General features: G+C 32.1%; 1 protein-coding gene across 4 annotated transcripts in view; it reads left to right on the top strand.

Annotated features, from left to right (window-relative positions):
- LOC107064539 (rap1 GTPase-activating protein 1) overlaps positions 1-25347 on the top strand; it is a 126794-nt gene that overhangs the window by 48780 nt on the left and 52667 nt on the right. The window contains exon 1 of one of the 4 annotated variants that reach the window (XM_015317315.2): positions 1760-3596. The exons of the other annotated variants lie outside the window; for them this stretch is intronic. Within the exon in view, the coding sequence (XP_015172801.1) occupies positions 3478-3596 (119 nt within the window). The 5' untranslated portion in view covers positions 1760-3477. Of the gene's footprint in view, positions 1-1759; positions 3597-25347 lie in introns of those variants that run through there. 4 annotated transcript variants of the gene reach the window in all.

The raw sequence follows: 25347 nt of genomic DNA, 5'->3' as shown, positions 1-25347 counted from the left end.
AACGATAAACGTCCAATAACGGTATCAGAATCAGAATCAGGATCATTCATACGTCATAGCATGTAATCGATTGGTAACCGATAGTAACCAAATTATGGATTTAATTCATCTCTCGCTTGTGCGTTTCCACAATATCGTGTAACTTTAACATTTAGTCACGAGTAATTTTCGACAAATTTCATTGAAAATTTAGGAATCTCAATTATATTTTATTCGTGAACGAAAACATGAGTCGAAACTTTATACAGAAAATTGAAAGATAATTGACTATGAGGAAATGAATTATTATACTTTTCCAATGAAACTATCATAATTCACGGATTGTAACATTAAGATAAAAAAAAAAAAAACCTTAAAGAAATTATTCTTAGACGACATTTTATTAAAGAATTATTATTATAATAGAAACTTTGAGTTTAACTCGTTATCTATGGTTGAACGTTCGATCTGTTCATGTGTTCTCTCATGGATATAATATATTTTAAAACATTTAACTAGTAATCTTATTAATAGAGTCTTTAAAATTGTATAATCAAAAGTTGAATATATTTCTAATGTTTCTTTCAAAAGGATCTTAAGTCGACAAACTAATATCGTATATTATTAAACGAACCGGTTAAATGACGATAGTAAAGTAAGATCATAGTAGTCTATGGTTGACGTTGAGTGAAGATCGGAGATGTTTGAATCGATTTCCGTTTGCATCTCTCGACTACTACGAACCCGCCTACGACGGGTTAATTATCTCGGCTTTTAAAAGCTCTACCGGTGAACAGCAGCAGCACCAGCACCAGCACCAGCACCAGTACTAGCACCAGCAGCACCATCACCAGTATCAGCACGCTCACCTTCGACTCGCCTTTCATACGCGCATCTCTTTTCATACTTGTTCTATCTTTCGCGTGAAGATAAAACGAAGCTGGATAAAAACACCGACGGGAGATAAAAGGGCCGTAGAGAAAGGGCTGGAGAAAGGTAGAGTTGCTAAGAGAAAACTTTCGAAATAGTCGCGTTTCAAAAAGCCGACAAAAAAAATATATCTTTCTAAACTTAAGTAATTTCATATTTTAATTAACAACGGAAAACACACCTGTGGTTACAAATTACTTTACTGAGAAAACGCAATCAAACATTAATTAATATGATATTAATATATTGTTTTATTTATTGCAAATCATATCATTATTTGATAGAAATTATTTCAATTGTACGATAACAGTCATATCTGTTTCTAAAAAATATCTCGTTGAAAAGAATCTTTTCAATGTTGGCAAATTGATCTAACCTAAAAGCTTCAAAATATTATATACTTAATTATTATCTTAATAGAAAATGTGTACAATTAAAAAGAAAAATATATTATTTTATATTATATGTTTTGTATTGTCTATGGAATAATTTCTATTTCTAAAAATACATATATCTGGTACGAAAAAAAATCATACCCAAACGTAACGAAATTGATTCATCAAAAACTCGTGAAAAGATAATCGAAGTACATGAGTAAATATTATCTAAAAAGAAATGAAAAAAGAACAAAATCTCTAACATGTGTGTAAGTCTTTTACTTCGATCATTAAAAGCACGCTTATTCAGAGTGGCGACACAATGTATTGAGATATCTCAGCGCGTCGTTGATAAAGGGGAAGAGTGGGGATCGTTCACTGCTGGGACCGTGCTTGTCCCCACTCCTCGACTCTGAGTTACCCCCACTAGAGGCTAGCTGCTTAACGGGCGTCACCGGCGTGGTGCATCGAACGAAGTGCCAGCGGCAGTCCGCATTTGCGGGGCCTTACGAGAGGGATAAGTTAGTGTCTGTCGCGCGTACTTACGTTCGTTCATCGAGATATCTCGATCGTGTATAATCCTAAACAGATTGACTAGGATCGATATCGTTAGTTAAAGAAATAACAGGAGCTTAGATTCTCGAGAAAGTCGTTGGATAGTCACGTGCTTCATTGCCGTCATCGTCGTCGTCGTCGTCGTCGTCGTCGTCGTCGTCGTCGTCTACTGTGTGTTTACCAGAACGATAAACGTTCATTGTTTGGAGAAGGAGGATAGGATACACTCCTATCGTAAACGCGTACACCTCTCCTCCCTTTTCCCCTTCAACATATTCACCAGTTCTCTCATTCTCTCGAACAATATCGCACGATAGAGAGAGAGAGAGAGAGAGAGAGAGAGATCCGCGCACGGTTGTTTCTTATTCTGTTCTATTTAAAGGGTCTCAAAGGAACCTTTAAAATTAACGTCTTTTTTTTTTTTTATCCTGTAATAATATTCTTTTCCTTTACTTGATCATATTGTTCGTGTATTTAATTTAAAATAAAAAGAGAGTGAACAGGGAAAGCGATTGGCTGTCTATCTTTAGCGAAGAGATAAAAGTGAAGAATCGTTAATAGAAAAACTGGACGTTCGAAGTTTCCTTCTCTCTCTCTCTCTCTGTTGTTTTTGTATATTAACGTTGGTACTGATCAAGAAGTCATCAAGAGTACTACTCGCATCGTTCTCGGAACGTTTCTTCGTGAGGAAGTGAAAGAAAGAGAAAGAGAAAAAAAAGAAAGAGAGAAGCGTGGGTCTTCGTTCAACATGTTTAGACGTCTACAGCTGGTGCAATAAGAGGAAAGCTTGTACTGAAAAACATCGAATAAAGATTATTCTCCTCCTACGAGAGAATAGATCGAACTATCTGTGTCGAAGACAAGAATACGTTAGATTACTGAGAAAATAGAAGACCCCGATATACGTGGCTATCGTAAGTAAGTAAGAAGGTTAAAAAAAGAAAAGAACGATATATAAATAAAAAAAAGGAAAAGGAAAAGGAAAAGGAAAAGGAAAAAAGAAATAAAATATAGTAAGGATAACGACAAGAAGAGAAGGACTATCTTGGAAATATTTATTTCTGCGTGGCTAGAGGCTATCAAGACCTTGGCTGATCAAGATAGGTCCTTATCTACTTGAACGATCCCAACGAAGTAAACGATCGCTAGGTGAATATCGTGGGTGGAGAAACGCGATGAGGAGGAGGAGTCGAAGTACTTCGTGAATTACGTTTTAACCCCGTCTTTCGTTGTTCCATAGTAATAGTAGAAAAAACTTTTTCAAGTAAATAGTAATTATTGTAGGCGAGAGAAGGCGATCGTGATTAATAATCGGCTCCGTTGAACTTCGAGATACAACTCCTCGTAAGAGAGAGAGAGAGAAAAAGAGAAATAACAGAAGAAGAAGAAGAAGAAGAAGCAGAAAGAAACCTTAAAGGGGGAGAAGAAGAGGAAAAGAAACGGCCTGGGCGTGGGCGTATACGTGTGCTGCGTGTGCGTGTATGATACGCGTACACCACGTACCTACAACATAATCCTTCTTACCCTGGGTGCAAATAGTGTAAAAGAGAAAGAGAAAGAGTTGTTCGATCGTGCAAATGATCGTGCCCTTGCGATCCTCTCGATCGTTGGTCATAGTGGATACCAGATTGCCTGGATGCCAGTTTTGGAAGGCGGAATAGCCAAGAAGCGTGGTGCCGATAGACTCGGCCGCAAAATGCGGATGAGACTGTGCACTGCATCGAAAGAGTCCTATACGCTGCTCTCCAAGAAAAGGTAATAAATACATTTTCTTTTTATTTCATTTAATAGATATGGGTAATCACATCATTTTTTGTTGAAAATCATGATTTCTATGGGACGAGATGAAATCGTTAAAAATGAACGTTGACTGGAACGGAAAGATCAGTAACCTTCTCTACTAAGATCACTAGAAGATCTTCATCGGAATTACTAGCTTTAACGATCGCCGATCGTTTTCGAGATTTTCCAAGCTTCCCCTCAACCTCCCCCCCCCCCCGCCACCCCCTATAGAACGACCTATAATTTAGCTTGGTTCGACCGATTCGGACGCCACGAGTAGTGCTGCCTTCGAGTTCGTCCTCGTTCATGTTCCTAGCTTGTTGGCGGTGGCGCTTACTATATATATATAGGATGATACATGTGTCTTCTTCGTGTTTAGCCAGCTTAGAAGAGAAAGATCGACTAGCATCGTCGTGTCTCGATGTTGCTTCTTCTTCTTCTTATTCTTCTTATTCTTCTTCTTCTAGGGGGCTTGTACGAGCCACCGAGTCTCTTCGGTAACTAGACGTAATCTTGCGGTAATTTAGCAAATGACAGTCCGTAAATATTTCGTTCGTAAATTATGATTACGGGTTAGGTCGATTGTTTAGCGTGCCTTTTGTTTAGAGAGAAAAAAAACAAAAAAAAAAAAAAAGAAAACAAGTCCACCAAATAAAATAAAATAAAATAAAATAAAATAAAATAAAAAAACAAACACTTACATTGTACACAATCTATTTATATGAGAGACAAATGTTCCAAATCTTCGCGAGTTTACTTTAAAAAAACGAGAATACGTGTTGATTATGACATTTTCGGACGATTAATTATAATAAGCGATTACTTAAAAGGGTGGACAAAGTAAAACCTTCCTTTTCCCCATTTTTGTCCGCCGAACCAAATTCGACGATATTCCCAGTGGCACGTTCTTGGACTCCTAACGTAATTTGTTCGTGCATATCATAAGCCATTATGTATACAAACGCGAAAGATGTTTCGCTGCAACGAATGGAATTATAGTAATCCGAATGCTGACCCCAGCGCCACTCTTTTCTCTCTATACCTTCATCATAAATATTCATCTCTATACGTGCGTTACGTTGCTAGGCATATTTACACAGTTATGAATATGGGTAAGCGGTCTTGGTCCAGCTTGAACTGGATTTCCTCTCTCTTTCTCTCTGTTTTCAACGATCACCACTTCTCCTCTTATTTTCGTCCACTTCAAACAGTTTGCATGAATTTGAAGTTTTACGTGTCTCTTTATCAAAAATTTTTCTATTTCTTCTAACCACCTCTTCTATATCTTATTTTATTTACTTTGTTTTTTTTTCAAGTTCTACAGACGCACATAGTACCATCTTAGGCAGGCATAACAGTATACAAGATTTTAACCAAAGCTTCTTCTATAATAGAATAGAAGGGAGCGGGAAACTTAAGAAGATGCACTTGCTTTCTGATTTATCCGACGATTTAGCCGATTTTAGCGCTGGAATTTGCATGCTCGAAGGAAACACCGTTTTCCCTTTACCAAGAATTTGTTTGTGCGTGTGTATGAGTAAGAGAAACCGAGATAGAGAGAGAAAGAGAGAGAGAGAGAGAGAGAAGAAGATGGTACGGCAGCCAAGCTATTCCGGCAATTTCGTTAAATACGTGCCGCAAGAAAATTGAAGATAATTTACACCTTGCGTATCTTCCATTCAAAGTACCAAACTGCGGTATCTTTGCTCGCGCTAGCTCTCGCGTTATTCACCTTTCGTCTCTTGTATACTTAAAGGTGTGTAGATACACTCTTACGAATATTCTTTTTGAAAATAAAAATATTATAATACAAAATATGACAAAAAAGAAAAATAATAAATAATAACTTACACACATATATATATATATATATATATATATATATATATATATATGCGTTTGTACGTATTACAGTGTAATCCGAGAACAAGTGGCCGTATGTTCGCGCGATATCTCTGACTATTCCCTCTCTCTCTCTTCTTCGTATAGAGAATCTGTCCACATTTGTGTGTGGGTACATTCACGCAGAGTAAAAGTCGCAGCTGCCATGGTTCCGTCTCTACTCTCGTCGTTTCCTTCCTCCCCCCTACCGCCCCCCCCGCCTCTCCCACCCTCTTCTTCGTTTTCTCTTTGCACTCTCGCGTCTCTGTCTTTACGCGCGTTACGAGGATGAATCAAAGCTCTGTATCGAAACGGAAGCTGCCTGCCATATCCCACTGGATTTTCGATCGACCGTTTAAAAAAGATATGATAGAAGGAAAAAAGTCAACAGTAATCATCTCATCTCCTACGACGGATTTCCTTTTAAACGATCTATCGTAACTTGTGTGTGTGTGTGTGTTAGCTTTTTAGATATTTATTTTGAGTAGTTTAATACTTCCTTCTCGATTCTTATCATCTATGTTGATTTTGTTTTTGTTTTTTCTAATAGAATGAATTTAATTCCCGAAGAATTTTAAACGTTTTTGTAACAGATAAATGTGATTCGGAATGAAGATAAATGAAAAGTAATATTGAAATAAAATAATGATAATAATAATATGGAAAAAAAAACACGCTAGTATGTCAATACTTTTTTTTTTTTTATCTCATTCCTGACAGCTGTTATAAATTAATTATCCATATTGTACAGGAAATATGAAACGTGTATAAATACTCTTCCTCTATAAGTTTGACCTCGTTTATCGAATGGTTTTTACAGTTCCTACTAGTTCTTGTTGCATTTGATTTTAATATTTTGTTGTTGTTTTTAATTAATTTTTCTTCAATTATTATTACTATATTATTTTTTTTTTATCGATAATTAATTTAAAATAAAAAACTAATCAACATTTTGTACACGATCATTGAATTTTCCAAATGATTATTATTATTTTTGTAATTATTAATTAAATATAAAAAAAAAAATAATTCAAATAAAAATCATCAACATTTTGTAAACGTTCGTTGAATTTTCTAACTTATTAATATTATTATTATTATTTGTTTAAATTACTAATTAAATATATCAAAAATAGTTCAAATAAAAATAATCAACATTTTGTATTTGATCAGTCAATGTTCTCCAATTGTTATTATCATTTTTTGTGTGTGTATTTAATACTTACCAAAAATAAAAATAAAATAAATAATCAACATTTTTTTGAACGTTCGCTAAATTATTCTTAATAATTGCGCATACGAATAATCATTATATCACTTTATGTCCACCATTAAAAAATATTTCCGGATGATAAGAAAACGAACATGTTACGTGAGTAATAGATAGGAGGTAATCTTGCACAAGGTTCTAGAATAATTCGTACGTGATATAACACTAGTAAGAACGATTCTTTCTCTTTCTTTCTCACCAGAATATATTTATTTATTCGTTTTGGCGCGGTTAGTTTGCACATTCACTCGTTTTCTTTTTCTTTTTCATTCGTATGGTCTATGACGATAAGAAAAAAGTCGCTAAACCAAGTTAGTCGTGTACAATCTATGTATAATCTATGAAATTTATTTCACAACCTACTTTTAAGGGTCAACATCAATTTTCCATTCGGAAAAAAACTAACACAAAAAATATATATATTTTTTTATTATACATTTATTTATTTACTATTTATTATTATCATTTATGCTTAAAATAAATGAAAACACTATGAAATATATATATATTTTTTATTTTAAACGAAAGTTTGTACCTTTAGCTTTAAAGCAATACATTTGACGTATTTATACGTCCCGCCCGGTTAACAAGTTAATTATTTAAACTTCACATTTTCAAGATTTATATGACTTTAATGTTCGTAATAAAAAAAAAAAAACCAAGGGTAAAAAGACAATTTTTTCTTTGCTAACAATTTTCAAATAAATAATGTCATCTCATAAAAGCAAGTATCACACTTTTGGCTAAAAAGTGGCTACAAAAAAAAAATCTTCTTTTTATACTAGTTTTCCATTAGCCGTGTGTATCTTCTTAAACGACATTCACCAACCCTATCAAGCAGTGAATGTGTTATCTTAACGTTTCTCTCACGGACGTGTCCTCGTTTTCCTTATTTTCTCCTTTTATTTTTTTTCAATCTGATTCTGTCTCCTATTTTTTTTTTTTTTCAAGAAAAAAAAAACAAAAAAACAAATGCATCCCAATCAATTTTAAAATAATACCGTGCACTTTTATAGAATACAATTTTTTTTGTCCTGTCCTTTTCACATACACACACACACACACACACACACTCTGTCTTTTCACTTTCTGTAATATTCATTTCATCTCTATCGAGTTAAACGCTTAATTGAAAGCAAGCAACTCTTTCGAACGTCTAGCTACTCTTAATTTCGTGACGTTTGTATCAAGTTACACGACCTTATCGATATCTTTCCCCCTTCTCCCTTCTTACCCCTCTCACTCTCTCTCTCTCTTTTCTCTTTTTTTCTTTCGCGGAAACGAGGAATAATCGAACAGAATGGTCCATTGTGTAATAGCAGTAACGATTCAGCGCCGCATGGAATTCCAAGAAAAGATCAACGAGAGACGACTAATACGAAAGGTCTGGAAATTCTATCAACGGTAACATACCAAATACGAATTCATTATTTTCATTGATATGTTTTATATCGTCTATGTTCAACCAAAATTAACTATAACTAACATCTATTCTAGTGTCTATTCAGTTTCTCTCTTTTTTTTTTTTTTTTTTTTGCTAATACTTTCGCATAATACACAATCGATGTTTTTTACGAGATATAATGGCTAATAAATTTTCAAAAAGTTTCATCAAATAAGAAACAGAAAAGAAAATAACAAAGATAAGAATATTATTAATCATTTGAGTGTTATGAACGCATATATGCGTTTGATAGAAATTATTAGAATGGTCGTTCGACACATATACGTATTTGTTAATATTAATGTAAAATAATATAATGTTTATATTAATTAAATTCAATTATATTCACAAAAATATAAAAACTTTAATTAGTATTAGTATAGTATTAATTTAAATAATATTAATAATATAAAAAAATAAATAATAAAAATAAAAAAGTAATTAGTATAGTATTATTAAGTATTGGTAAAAATTATTAGAGTGGTCGTTCAACACATATACGTATTTGTTAATATTAATGTAAAATAATATAATAATTATATTAAGGGGACCTTCTACTCTGAGCACCTAAAAAAAAGGCGATTTTCGCGAATTTTTTCCAAGAAAACTATAAAAGATATCGATCTAAAAGTTGTTGGGTTTGTTAAATTGAGTCTTAAACTATATAAATGAATTTTTATTTTTTCATTTTAATTAATTTTTTATTGCAAAAACAGTAGTATAAAAAAAACACCTTAAAACTTTAGTGCTTTGGTAGCTCCATCAGAACTTGAGAATGGCTTACCTGAAACATAAAAGTAAAATGGTTTTATATTCTGTATGACTTCAGCTACAAAGTGACAGTTTTATATAAAAATTTTATCAATAAATAAAAAAATGGTGGACAAATTACAAAAAAAACGTAAATTTGACCTTTTTTTTTATTGTTTTTTTACTAAAAATAAATAGTAAAAATTAAAATATAAGAAAAAACTCTCCGTCACTTTGTTACAGCTCATGTGTAGAATATGTGGATTAAATTTTATAAGAATCGGTTTACTGGTTCGTGAGATACGATGGAGCTAGTATTTCAAAACATAGTTTCGAGATAAACGCGTTTAAAGTTTTTTTCTACTCAAAATCGATAAAAATTCTTACCTAAACTTAATCTGCGATGCCTAGACCGTACAATAGACCTTCTTCTTGTTCATATTCTTCAATTTCTTTCAGTCTTGCCTTCTTCTACTTTGATCTGGCATCTTTTGAGCACTCAGAGCTTCGACGGTTCGCAGATTCGATACGTCGGTCGTCGCGTCTTTTAGCAAAGTCGATCGCTCCTGGCCCAAGTTTCATGCCCATCGTTTCCATTATCTTCATCACTGTTTGAAATCCTTCGTTAAAGATACATGCTGAAACTTTGCACGCAATTTCAACAACTTTTTTGCCGTTAAACAGGTGTTTAGGTGCCATGTTCCATACGCAGTTATTAAAGCTTTCATTATTATTCTGCGTATGTCTACCTAAACATCTTTCCAGCAGTTCTGTCTTAGTCAGATCCTCATAAATAGGCTTTAGCACTTTCTGTACATCTTTAGAAAGTGCCGGAGGATGCTTGTATTTTTGCTTCAGTGCCTTAGTTTTGAGGTACTTACACCAGTCGATGGAACACGTATGGTAATTATTATTATCTTTTTTTTTTTTTTATGAATCTTGAGATATTATGATCCCTTTCTATTTGTAAGGAAAGATATAGTCTCCGTCGAAAGTGTACGAACAAGTTGAAATGCCCATTACCGGCATTTATTATCGGCCCATTACCGGCATTTATTATCGGCCCATTACCGGCATTTATTATCGGCCCAGTACCGGCATTTATTATCGGCCCATTACCGGCATTTATTATCGGCCCATTACCGGCATTTATTATCGGCCCAGTACCGGCATTTATTATCGGCCCAGTACCGGCATTTATTATCGGCCCAGTACCGGCATTTATTATCGGCCCAGTACCGGCATTTATTATCGGCCCAGTACCGGCATTTATTATCGGCCCAGTACCGGCATTTATTATCGGCCCAGTACCGGCATTTATTATCGGCCCAGTACCGGCATTTATTATCGGCCCATTACCGGCATTTATTATCGGCCCATTACCGGCATTTATTATCGGCCCAGTACCGGCATTTATTATCGGCCCAGTACCGGCATTTATTATTGGCCCAGTACCGGCATTTATTATCGGCCCAGTACCGGCATTTATTATCGGCCCAGTACCGGCATTTATTATCGGCCCATTACCGGCATTTATTATCGGCCCATTACCGGCATTTATTATCGGCCCAGTACCGGCATTTATTATCGGCCCATTACCGGCATTTATTATCGGCCCATTACCGGCATTTATTATCGGCCCAGTACCGGCATTTATTATCGGCCCAGTACCGGCATTTATTATTGGCCCAGTACCGGCATTTATTATCGGCCCAGTACCGGCATTTATTATTGGCCCATTACCGGCATTTATTATCGGCCCAGTACCGGCATTTACTATCGGCCCAGTACCGGCATTTATTATCGGCCCAGTACCGGCATTTATTATCAGCCCATTAATGGTAGTTATTATCGGCCCATTAATGGTAGTTGATCATTGGCCGATTAATGGGCCCAGCAATGGGCCACGTATTATTCAAATTATTAGCCCATTAATGAAATGAAATTATATTCACAGAAATATAAAAACTTTAATTAATTAACATAATTTATTATTAAAATCTGGTTAATAATAAATTATTCTTTTTCTACTAAACATTTTAGGTAAAAGTATTATTCAGCACTCTTAAAGGGTTAATAACTTTTGATTAAACATTAATGATATATGTACTATAACATTTCTAAATCGGTACTACTAATGAAAGAGAGTCACCCAGTATACTAAATACCATACATGAGACGTATGTATATAAATATGTTGGTATATACCATATAACAAACTTATTCGAGCGTCTTATGGGTTTTGACGAGCCGCAGAGTAGGCAAATACGCTCGAAAGCTGCTATCTTTTATCGTTAAATTCGATAACGAATAACGCACCGATGAATATGCTGGAAATAATTCGACGATTTAATATATTATGCATGTATGTATGTATGTACGTATATACGTATAACAATACTTGCATACACTTTTGCAGAAAACTTGTATTGTAAAAAGAGTTAGAGCTAGTAGAAAATAAGAAAGAGAGAGAGAGAGAGAGAGAGAAAGATATTTTGCGGTCTAACATAAGTCACTTTCTCGTTACGCCATATCGCAGTCGGTTTCATCAAAGTCAAAGAAAAATGATGGGGTTTTTTTTTTCTTTTCAATTCAACGTCCTTGTATCACCAGTCATAAATCCTCACGGTCGGATATTATCGCCTATATACTTACAATTAACGAGTAACTTCACGATAGATGAACTTAAGTTTAATAAGGCTAAGAAATGTCTGATATGAACTTCGAGTTAATTATTAAATTTTAATATTGTTTTTTTTTCTTTTTTTTTTGTAATTTTAATACTCTTATAACATTTATATAAGACAACATGATTAATTTGACTTTCACAATTTCGTAAGATATAATTATTCGATATTTTATTGAAATACCTATCCCCTTAATGAAATTATAATTTATATGATCGATAAAACAATAAATTATACGATATAAAATATAACTTAATAAATTTTCCATGCTGTTTTGTATAATCGAAGTTAATTAATTCATCAAACGAGTGGCTCAAATAATACACTTAACATTTAATATTAAATTTAAAAAAAAAAATATATATATATATATACAAATTAAAATGAATGAAGAAATTCAAAGTGAAAATATAGAGTGGAACAAAAAATGTGAAATAAAATTTTGTCACATCAATTTGTCACTTTTCTACTGAAAACGTAAAGTAGAAAAAGAGAATAAGAAAAAACATAGAAAATAATAATAATAATAATAATAATAATAATAAGAAACGAAATGCAAAGCACGTGCCTCGTTCGTTTCTACGTGTTACATCTAAACGATATATTAATTTCGTTTAAGTGTACGTGTGTCCGCCCACGTGGCACGAAATCACGCGTGGCCCCCCACCCCTCCCTCCCTCCCACCCTTAAAAGCAAGTCAGCCACAGTTTAGCCCATCGCTAAATCATCCTCGACCGAAATGAAAGGGAAAGGGAATGGGAATGGGAAGGGAAGGGAAGGGAAAGGAAGGGGGAGGGTTTAGGGGGACAACACCGTATTCGGTATATCGCTTCTTCTTCTTCTTTCACTGGTCTTACTAAATTGCCCTAGGACCCTCGACTCGACATCGAAATCACGAGGGCGGATTACTAGGGACTTAACGCGCCAGAAGGGACACTCGACACGAAGGGAAGGGATTACTTGGGAGATCTTTCTTCACGCTTTGCTCACTTCCCTTTCATCTTCGTACGTTCTTTTAATCTCAATAGGTATAAATATTATTCGCACTTAAATTTGACTTATTTTCATCAAGGCTGATTATATATGAGGATAAGTTGAAAAGTTTTGAACTAAGCATAGAAGACACACACACATTTTTCTTTTATTCTTCGATAAATTCGATCATTTTGATTTTTCACGATACACCTTTCAATTGTCAACTTTATGTTTATATGTTTGTATTGATTTTATCGTGTTGTTAACAATTAGACCACATTTATATATATATATATATATATATATATATATAAATTTCTCTACGTTTTACTCGTAATTTTGTAATATGAGAGATGTATTATTATATTGTTTTCAATTTGTATGAAAATATTTGTACTTTTTAATTTGTGTAAGCTTTTTAATTGCTTTGTAATATGTGAATGATATCAAACATATTGACAATTGTCATCAATTGAAATGGATTTTAATTTTTTTTTTTTTTTTTTTTTTGTAATTAGTATAAGAGGACATCTTTTTGTCGCTTGCATTATCTGCATTTAATTTGATAAAAGATTGTTAATAAATATTATACAGATATAGGACAAAAAACCATTAATAATTGTTGCGAGTTAATAGGTGCAAAACTGTAGATTTAATCGAGTAAATTTCTGACGATATTACACGTATGGGGAAAAATATTATAAAATGTATAATAATAATAATAATAATAATAATATATATATATATATTAAAATGTATTTATATTTATATCGTTTTTTATGTCATCAGAAATGTATGCTTTCGACACGTGTCCATTTGATGAACAATCTATTGATAAAAACGTGTGTGTACATAGAGATAGATAAACATATATATGTAGCCTTATATAAATACATGAATAAGTAGAATATAACACATATATAACTTAAAAAAAAAACAACTTTGATCCAGGAAAGGCCAAATGTACGGACAAATAGGGACATCGTTGATATTTATACTACACAACACACCCATAGATATTATGAAATACAAATACAAAACGAACGAGTAAATATCTACATAATCTTTTAAACGTGTGTGTGTATGTGTGTAAATGCTCGATTGGTATTTATTGTCTATTGAAAATGAAATGAGTTTGATTAATGTGTATATATTATTTGAAACATTTTATTGATAAATTTATTCGCGAATAAATACTACGCGAATGATATTAACGTATAATTAAACAAATTGTTGCTTTTCCTAACAAATTTATTTGCAAATAACATACAACTTGTTCACAAATGATTACCACGATTTCAACAATTTATTATTTATTATATATATATATATATTATCGATAAAATTAATCGAAGAAATTGTATTCATAATATCTACAATAATTTACTTGATCTGTTTATAAATAATTAATTAACAAAATGGCTTTTCATTATGTGAGTATTTAATTTATAATAAATTATATAATCACAATATTATTGAGGGGGAAAATTATTGTATTTTTAATTCACATATTAAAATTTCTATTATAAAGTTACAATTTCAATCAGTTCTAATTAAAATTTCAATAAGATTTTTTCAAAATGACCTTTACCGTTGTTCGAATTGAAAATACGCGTGATGTCACTGTATTGACCTTTCCTTCTTCTTTTCTTTTCTTTTCTTTTTTTTTTTTCTTTTTTCTTTTTTCATCCCCATTAACTCGCATACACTATTGTAGTATAACTTTCCCTCAATTTTCGATTGTCGAAAAGTATACAAAGGTGGTTTTAATACAAACTCTGCAAGACTGATCGATGAGTATCGATAAAGATTAGTAACAGTGTTGACAACCATATGTTACCGTTTCCAAATCACACAATGACGACAAAGTATTAACAGAAAAATGTATCAATGATATTTTCTCTAATTGAGAAACGTTGTTGTTTTTTTTTTTTTTTCACGTAAAAATTTATTGCGACAAAATTTTTCGAAAATTGTCAAGCCAGACAAAAAGTGAATGATTTCGATACTGGAATAAAACAAAGAGAAATATCGATCGGACGATATTTGTGAAATTGCAACAAAATGTCATTGATTAAAATGATTGATAGAATATTTTACCTAATACAATAATAAAAAGAGACCAAGAGAATAAAATTAACAGACAAAAAAAAAAAAACAAAAAAAAAAGTACATTCCAACGGAACATCATAATTTTCACATACTTTTAATCAAACTTTACTTCTAACATTTTATTTCATGGGAGATATCGTTAATGAAGTGTAGATACTGTAAATATATAGGGGTGGGGGTGGGGGGAAATTAATAATCTAGTAATTCAATAATATTTCCAATATAAAAAACCAACTTATTCCGTTTGATTTTTTAGTTTTTTTTTTAATTCATATGTATTTATAAGCATGAACGAAAGATTCGTGAACAATTAAACAAAAACAAAAAACAAACAAACAAAAAGGAAGAGAAATAAATGCAAAAATAATCTACTTTTCACGAATTTATAATACGCGTATAGAAAATTGTGAACGCAGGGAGGATATATTGGAAAAACGCCCAATGGAGAGAAACGAGAAATCCACGTTATACGTTGTGTTCGCATACATATGTGTGTGTATGTATATGTATGTATATCTTTACTGTATTTTTGTATAATATGTGTAGCACGGAGGTATTATCGTTTGAAAAACGTCGAATGTATTCTAAAGCAGCACTCTCGATATAATCTGCCTTTCAAATGGGAGGTAACATCGAACGTGTGATTTTATTTCAAGTTATCCGATATGTATGTATATAAATATATATTCTGCTTGAGAGAGAATTGAACTTACAAAGGGGAAAGCCAAGTTGACAGGACATCGATTTTTTTTCTTTTTTTTTTTTTCTTTTTCTTTTTCTTTCCATTCTTTATAGTTCTAGGGAGAGTCCATCAGAACCATATATACATTGGTGTAAGCAATAAGACCCAATATTTAATTATTTCAAAGAAAACAAATGGAAAAGTTTCACATGTATTCTTATATATCTAATTCGTTACTAATAAAACAATAATTTTGTTATTAATGATTTCATTGAAGAAACAAATTTAAAAAGAAATTATAGAAAAAATATATATATATATATGGTTGAATTGAATAGTTTTTGAATTAACACAAAAGGGATGCAAACGTTCTAGGCTTAAGTCATTATTTGCCAATGGTCTTTTTTTTTTTTTTTTTTGAGGATGCATTTTGAAATATATATATATTTTTTTTTTTAATAACTGCAACTTCAGAATGAAATATATTCGTTAAAATTATGAGATCGTAATTCGTGCTTCATGAAAATATTTTGAATCTACAAAAAGGGATTCAAAAGTTCTAGACTTAAGTCATTATTTGCCAATGGTCTTTTTTTTTTTGAGGATGCATTTTGAAATAAATTTTTTTTTTTTTTTTAATAACTGCAACTTCAGAATGAAATATATTCGTTAAAATTATGAGATTGTAATTCGTGCTTCATGAAAATATTAAAAATTTTCACTATTTTTTATTATTTATTATTATATACAATATACTATATATTTTTATATATTTATTATACTATTTATTATTATTTGTATTATTTTAAATCAATAATTAATGATATAAAATAATTTTTATATTTAAATACAAAAAAAAAAAAGAAAAGAAGAAAAATTGTTACACAAATAATTCTATTTGATTAATATAAATATCATTATAGGTTAACATGCACGAAGATGAGTTGAACAATTTTGAGCTTTACAATGTAACTTTATCATATAAAACTTAAAACTTTGAAATCCATTATCTTTTATTAGATTCAAAATCAAAACTTGAATCTCCTCTTATTCTAAGTATTAAATTGTCGAAAATATTTCACATCTAATGTTAATTTATCGATTTATTTATTCCACATCATTTACCTTTAAAAAAAGTACCTATAAGTATAAATAATTCTAAACGCGTATGAAATATCTTTAATTTATTTTTTAATTTAACCATTACGTGCGTCATCGTATTGCGAACGAACGATATCGCATTTCGAAAAGAAAAGAAAAGAAAAAAATTGAAAAAAAAAATATTATAATAATAATAATAATAATAATAAAATTGACCTTTCCTGTTCGACGTTAACATTTAAATACGATGCTTAAAAGAAAAAGGGTGGAAGAGGATGGGGAATATAAAGAGAACGTTTTACGAACGTAGAAGAAAAGCTTTGCGTAGGGTCCATATATATATATATATGTGTGTGTGTCTTTATGTATGCATGAGTTAAAGAAAGAGAAAGAGTAAAGAGTAAAAGAGAAGAAACGGTTAAAGCTAATCGTCTCGGCGTCCGTCGAAGGTTTGATCTTATCGTAGAGAGAAGCGTGTACAGTGACGCGAGCACGTGACACGCGCTCGAAAAGACGAGGAATGCGTCTTTCTTCGCTCTTGCCAATACGCTCCAGACACACGTCCCCCCTTCCCCCTCCCCCCTCCCCACAGATGGAAAGGAAGAGAGAAGACTGAGAGAAAAAGAGAGAACAAGTATGAACTAGTAATAAAAAGTGAAAGAGAGAGAGAGAGAGGGAGAAGAAATGAAAGAAAGAAAGAGATAGAAGAAGGGTCAAAGATGCAGATGCAATAAGAGAGTGAGAGAGAAGGAAAGAGAACAGGGTGGGTGTAGGCAAGCTGGCTCTTCTGGACAGGAAACGAGCAATTAAGTGGCCGTGGCGACGTTATCTCATAAGAAGAAACACAGAGAGAGAGAGAGAAAAAGAAAGAAAGAAAGAGAGGCTGTAAACTCGTCCACGAATCGGCACAGAGAGAGAAAAGAGTGCAAGTACGAAAGAGTGAGAGAGAGAGAAGGGTATCCTTAGAACGATCCCGATCGGAATGTGCATGGCGCGAATGGATATCTCTTGAAAAGCCCTGTACGTTTCTACGTATATATGTATGTATGTATGTATGTATGTATGTATGTATGTATGTATGAATATGTACGTACGTACTCGTACGTATGTCGTCCTCCTCGTTCTCCGTTCGAGAGAACGCAATAAACTCGATGATTTAGCCCCGGCGGGCGGTGGTTTTCTCGCGTGTGGGAGAAATTCGGTGAGATAGCTTGTGTATGACGTTCGAAAACGTCTTGGAATTTAGAAACATCTAATTCGATATTATTTACACATCTATCTTCCTTTTCATTTTTCGTTTTCATCTTTCTTTTATTTTTATCTTGTTCGTTTTGAACCGTAGGTGTTGTTTTTAGCGATTCAATTATAAATATACATATATTTTTTTAATGAGTCAAAAAATACTTTTGCAAACGTCTATTTCGGTGCTTGTGCATATATATATATATATCCTTTTTATATTTCTTTTTTTTTCTCTTTTTTTTTTCAACTGTAGATGGCTCGTGATTTTAGTTACATCATATTTTAATGAGTAAAAAAAAAGAAATTTAGAAACTTCTAATTTTATATAACTTTTATTTCCTTTTTTTTTCTTTCTTGCTTGTTTTTAACTGCAGATGGTTCATAATTTAATTAAATTATTTTTTCAATGGAGAAAAATAATAATAATAATAATAATAATAATCAAAACGTAGTTTAACATATATCATTTTTATTTGTAAATATATCAATTACATATATATATATATATATATATTAGAGAATATAAATTCATTGAGATGATCTATTAATGAAATACGTCAATCTGATTTAAACAGATAATTCTCTATGAAGTTGTAATCGCGATCAATAGATTACTATCGCATTAAGGAATTTGTGCAACGTACCGTTGCTCCGTTATATGTATATCTGACCTCACGTACGACCCAAGTCGACACACGTATCGATTTACGAACCTCTTTCGAAATCCGTTTGACCTCTCGAATCTTTTTATAAAATTGTAATGCAAGAAACAGAAGGAAACTATAGGAATGAAAACAATACCAAATCAAATCAAATCAAATCAAATAAAATCAAAAATTGAAATCGTGTAGTCAGATACATCAAGAAGAAAACGTCGTCCATTCTAATTCGCTACTGTAAAGCCAGATTGCGCTAACAATTTAAGTGGCCGTTCAAGTATTTAAGTGGTACTAACAATAAAAGTTAGACCGTTGAACGGTCATCTTATTCGCGTACTCAAGGAACTTACTTGATAAGTCCTTTCGTGTCTGAAATTGTATAAAATAAAAAAAAACATCAGATAAATAATTTATAAACGTAGATAAATAATCAACATTTTCAAGTATCCAATAATACGTAAAAGTCATTAGACATTCAACGAACCAATTAAAGATTCAAAGTCGATATTCGGTGAATGAATAACCGTGCGTGAAATAGGCCAATTATCTTCATTAATCCACGTTGAACGCGTTTCCAATTCGATTTCCTTGTTTCTGATCATGTTACATCTGTAATTTCTGAATTTCACGAATACTACTACTACCAATGGTCAAAATTGTATGCATCGTATCTGTAAGTAAAAAGATAAAACTAACGGGATTAAAAAGGCGTTAGATTGAGTGATTATTCCAACAGAAAAAAATTATATATATATATATATATATATATATATATAGGTATATGTTATATACCTATATATGTTAGGCATCGTATATTCGCTTTATTAAATCAATCCGATTATACCGGACCCGGGGAGTCAATGTTTGTACCAAACAGACGTTATCGAGCACGTAATCTTTCTGAATGGAGTCGTATACCGTAACCGCAATTCCGTCGCACGCGGAATCGCGATAATAATGGGACGGAGTAGACCGCGTGCACGAGCCCTATCCCCTGTCATTACGTTCCACAATGCGTGCTTTTCGATCATGTAGGGATGACGAGTAAGAGAAAGAGAGAATGCGGGACAGTGGGTACTTTGTGACTCACGCGTGTTCGCCCCTTCGAAAAGTAGAGAGAGAGAGAGAGAGAGAGAGAAGTGGAATGAGAATGAGAATGAGAAAGAAATAGAAAAAGAGATGCACTCCCCGCGGTGAGAACCAACATACCCCTCAGCACTACGAGTAGCTATCTCTGTGCATTTTCTTTTATATTATATTATATATGTCGGTATATGCATTTTACTCATGTACCTTTTTTTTTTTTTTTTTTTTTTTTTATCTTGTCTAAAGTGCAAGCTGAGTAAGAGAGAAAGAGAGATATACATATATACCGTTTGTTCCCTGTTCGTCAGACGAGAATAAACGAGGTCCTTCTATTACATTTTTCCAATTTTTTTTTCTTCTTCTTCTTCTTCTTCTTTTACATCGTACAATCAATCGCAAAACGATTTCAACGAAGACCACAGACCATTGTCCAATCTTATTATATTCGTATAATCATTTTTATTTTTATCGTGGTCATCATTTAATCGTCATGAACATCGTCGTACGTGTATTGTATTTGTACAATCGTTTGTCAAAATGATTGTCCGAAAAATATCATCTTTTTCTAGTTTCATTTTAAAGGATTTTAGGTTAATGTAGTTGAACAAAGATTCACGATCGTCTCTTTCTATCTCGTTAAAAAATCCAAATGAGAAGGAAAAAAAAAACAAAAGGGGTGTGCACATGCGGTAAATTCTTTGTGAGTCATTCGTACTATATTACCACTTTACTACTGTTATTACTATTACTACTACTGTATTACTTTTCCTTTTTTAAAACGAAAAAAAAAAAAAGAGATAGAAAGAGAAGATACACTTGACGATTTTGAATTATCAACGCTGTGTAAGCAACGACAAACGTTTCCCGTTGAAATCGCATCTCTTTTTCTATTATCATCTCGGGGAGGTTTTTCTTTTTTTCATCATTTTCATCTTTCTCTTCTCAATTATTATCTTTTTCTTTTACTTATTTTTGTCTTCCTTCCTTCCTTCCTTCCTTTCTTTCTTTCTTTCTTTCTTCACCATTTCTTGAAGCTTTTTCAAAGAAAAGAATTTAATTGGATTCATTAAAAAATGTTTTCAACCGGACGGGTATTATATATACGTTTTATACGCGACCAACACTTTTTTTTACGAAGATTTATCTAAACACCAGACGGATAAAAAGTTTGTTCTAATTTAACGCGTCTCCCCTTGCGTTGAAATTTATTCGAGGACATTCCGTGTTTTTTTTTTTTTTTTTTTTTTTTTTAATAAAAAAGAAATAAAGAATAAAAAAAGAATTAACAGGGGAAAATTATGATAAAATAAAAACGATAAAGAGGATCATCTTTTTAAAAGAAGAAACATATGCGAGATAATAGATACTCCAGATCTGTTGAGAAAGAGAGAGAGAAAGAGAGAGAGAGAGTCAAACTCTTGTATGTGTATTCAGAGATCGGTTGAAGGCACGCATAGAAAATGAAATTAGCATGAGAAATTAGCATATCTAACAGCTTCTAAGCACCGATGGTATTATGGGCAGGATAGATGACACTTTCTTCACAACGTTGTTGAATCATTCGCTCGACATATGGACGGGGCCGTTAAAACGTGTTTATCGTTGTAAAAAGCGATAAAAATGTTGTTGTTGCTCGAGATGCACTGTCGTCGTCGTCGCGTGTTCGATGCACTCACACATACACACACACACACACACACACACCCCACTCATTCTTTTTATTCTTGATAATATCATATATGTTACACACTCTTATCTGCAATCAAAATCGTAGATACACGCGTGCGATTTCTCATACTCGTGCTTACACGCACTGTTTATTTTATTATCCCGTCGTCATATGTTTTACTTAAAATACCTTTAGATGATACGATTTTTTATTTTTTTTTTTACCAAAATGCGAATTAAAATGTATTCGAATTTTTGGGTGTAATTAACATTAGAGACTTACTTACTGGTACCCCAACAATTTGATTAAAATTACATAATTATTATTTTTTTTTTTTTTATCTACAATTTATTTCGCATTATATAATTTTTCTTCATGAGATTTTCATTGATTTATTTCTTCAGATAAGAAAGTAAATCTAAATTAAAAGTAACAAATAATTATATTGAAAGAAAAAGAAAACATACATATTATGATGTAACGATAGAAACATACATAGTTATTTTCAGTACAAATAATCGTATACAATGGAGTTGGTATAAAAAAAAAACAAAAAAAAAAAAAAATCAAAAAAATCATCTCTTATGCATTTATTATACGTTAAATTTATTTCAACCTCTTACACAGAATGCATGCACGTAGGATAGATTTAAAAATCAAGCGAGTATTTGAACGATCCTTAAAGAGAATGCTATAGTTGTGTTGATAAAGGAGTTGGGCAGTCCTAGCATGGGGTTAAAAATGTCGATCACGAGTGGACAGAATAAGAGGGTGCCAACGTTAATCTCGTATCCCAGTCACGATCGTTTCGACCCTCCCACATTTTTCCGGATACTCGGGTACAATGAGGTAACAACCCCCGTTACCTCGAACCAACAAACAATGGATAAATTGAGTCTACTGTACGAGAAAATTTTACGTGAAGGAGGAGAAGGAAGAAAAAGAGGTGAGGGGCTGAAGAAACGACGATGGACAGGATGCTGCTAGTAGTAGAGTACTCGAAACGGTTGGGTTGTTCAATTTAAAAGAGAGAGAGAGAGAGAGAGAGAGAAAAAAGAGAGAGTGAGTGAGTGAGTGAGAAAGAAATAAAAATATAGGCGTGAATGCTCTCTTTGTAGGGATGCAAATGTCAACGCACCGGCATGTGTAACTCCCCCTCTCCCCCTCCCTCCCTACGTTATGACCAATGCACAATGCTTAAACGTGCATAATCATGTTAATGAGCTAAGAAATATGGTCTCGTTGTTTTTTTGCCCCATTTTTTTTGTTCGCTATGTCCATCACTGTATCTGTTTATCTCTCTGTCTATGTCTATCCGTTTGTCTACCTCCGGGATAGTGGATTTCTCTCTCGAGTGGTCGAGGGGAATGTCAAAGGTTATTTCGAGAGGATCTTCAAACTGAAGAGAAGGAGGAAGGTACCGGTTGGTTGTTGACTTCATATACGGACTAAAGTCAATTAGAGAGGACACCGGTGATACGATTAATGTGTATCACTAATTTGTATCCTATTATTGACTAACCGTCGTCTTTTCTAAATTTAAAGAAAAAAAATATATCTTTACGGTTCGATTTTATTTTACATTGATTTGATATTTGATTTCGATTATAATCAAAATTTCCGTAGGGTATTTCCGATATATTCGTAGGGTATTTCCGATAAGTCCGTAGGTTATATCTGATATATTCGTAGGGTATTTCCGATATATTCGTAGGGTATTTCCGATAAGTCCGTAGGTTATATCCGATATATTCGTAGGGTATTTCCGATATATTCGTAGGGTATTTCCGATAAGTCCGTAGGTTATATCCGATAAGTCCGTAAGGGTATTTCCGATAAGTCCGTAGGGTATTTCCGATAAGTCCGTAGAGTATTTTTAATTAGGCCTTGTAGAAGTGTCTCGTAAACAAGCCTCGTAAAAAAGCCTCGTAATCGAGTTTCATTTATTTAAAAACCTTTCTATTTTATTGAAAAATTTGTATAAATTTCCTAAATGCCTAAACATTATAATTAAAGAACATGTCTTTGGATATTTATAAGAAAAATATTCTAGAATGTTGTCTATTTCTTTTTTTCTGATGTATCTGATAATGATTTTTTTTTTTTTTTTTTTTTTGTAAAATTTTGCAGACAATACAATTATTTTAATCTATATATTTCATAATCATTAATAAGAATAATATTTACGAAATAAGTAATTGAATAATAATTTCTCAATAAAATAGAAACATTTTTAAATAGAAAGTAAATGACATGTTTGGTAAAAAAAAATTCTAAAAAAGTTTTCACTTCCAAAAAAAAAAGAGGAAGATATCAACGAGATTTACGACATATATACATATATATATATATATATATCAAATTTATCAATATATACGGGTGCATACATTAGTTAGTTATTACCTATACTTATATACGCGTGCAATACATATACATACATAAATACTTATACATAACGAAAAAGAGAGAGAGAGAGAGAGAGATAGAAAGGTGACATATGCTACAGACTGGAGTTGCGCATATATCACGTCGTTGTCAACCCCTCGAACAAAAGGTCGAACCCACGAAATTACAAGAGCCTCCTCTGTTTATTATTTCTCTCTCTCTCTCTCTCTCTCTCTCTCTCTCTCTCTCCCTTCTGGCTCCTCCTTTGGTTCTTTCTTTTTTCATGCACAGGGTTACACCCTCTGTCCAAACATACGGTGTCGAACGAATAAGAAAAAATGAGAGAGAAAATGAGAGAGAGAGAGAGAAAGAGAGAAAAGGAGTAAAAAAAAGTTAGAAGAAGGAAATGTATCCAGTCCGATTACTATAGGCATCATCCACTGGCATTAATTCTCATCCGATTGCTTTCTTTTGTTGTCTTCTTCGTAAACAAGGTTGTAATCTCATTGAGTCAAGACAAGATTCGTCTTTCCTTTTATCTGTCTGTCTGTCTGTCTATCTGTTTATCATATATATCTATCTATTTATCTATCTCTAGATTTCTCTCTTCTTTTCTTATTTCTGATTTAATCACGTTACTAATACTTGTTCGATGAAAACTACGAATAATAGTAAGAACATTTATTTAATTCATCAATCATTTCTTTTATATTAAGCATAAAATAATAAATAATTCGATAATATTAAATTCGTATTATATTATTGATGAATTTTCGTTCGAATTATAAATAAGAAATATTTTCGTTAATCGAATATTATTATTACGGATAATTTGATATTGCAAATTTTAATTAAAAATAATAATGTATACATTAAATATATTTTATAAATATATTATATATATATATATTCAATGTTATCATTGTAGCTTTTGAATATTATTATTTATCAGGAAAAGATTTCATTTTTGGTTTATACATTATACATTTAATTGATTCTTATTAGAATATCCGATTTTTATTATTATTATTATTATTATTATTATTATTTAGGAAGGATTTAATTTGTAAAACTTATCTATAATACATAAAATATACTTTATATATTTATAACATTATATATTCAATTATATTTTTCACTAAAGATTCTTTAAGTAGGTCGATCGAGGTCACGTGGGTGTTCCTAGTACACAATATGTTTCACAATAATCGTTTCACTAGAGATCTTTTGATAGAGACACGAGCTCGAAAATCGCCACTCTAAATGCAACGAAGCATTATTACATTGGAAACATTTCCTATTCATAAATCAGAATTGCTCCTACACCTGTCTTGTCAACATTGACGTATAAAACCATACCATACATTTGTGTATTTATATATATATATATATATATATATTATATTTCGAACTTTCGTGTCAACATATCATCATAATATTGAATACAAAAAAAAACAACAAACAAGAAGAAGAAAATGTCGTAACGATTAAACACGAAATAATTATTTATTAATACATCAAATCCCAACGATTTATAAATATAATTCAGGATATCATAAATTTCGATCAATTCTTCTTATTTCCTTCAATTTGTGAAATCATATCAGATAATTGTACCATTGTTATAATACTCTCATCAACATTGGCATATTGTACCATGCCATTACATATGTATACATATTTTAAACAAATGTTGATAAGTTTTCGTCACAATGAAACTCTAAATAATTTTTTATTAATGCATCAAATCCCAACGATTTGAAAATTTCGATTATATTTTT

This window comes from Polistes dominula, unplaced genomic scaffold (genome assembly GCF_049000335.1).
Source record: "Polistes dominula isolate Pdom_NZ unplaced genomic scaffold, Pdom_raw_medaka contig_33, whole genome shotgun sequence".
Taxonomy (NCBI): domain Eukaryota; kingdom Metazoa; phylum Arthropoda; class Insecta; order Hymenoptera; family Vespidae; genus Polistes; species Polistes dominula.
This window is presented reverse-complemented; position numbering and strand designations above follow the sequence as displayed.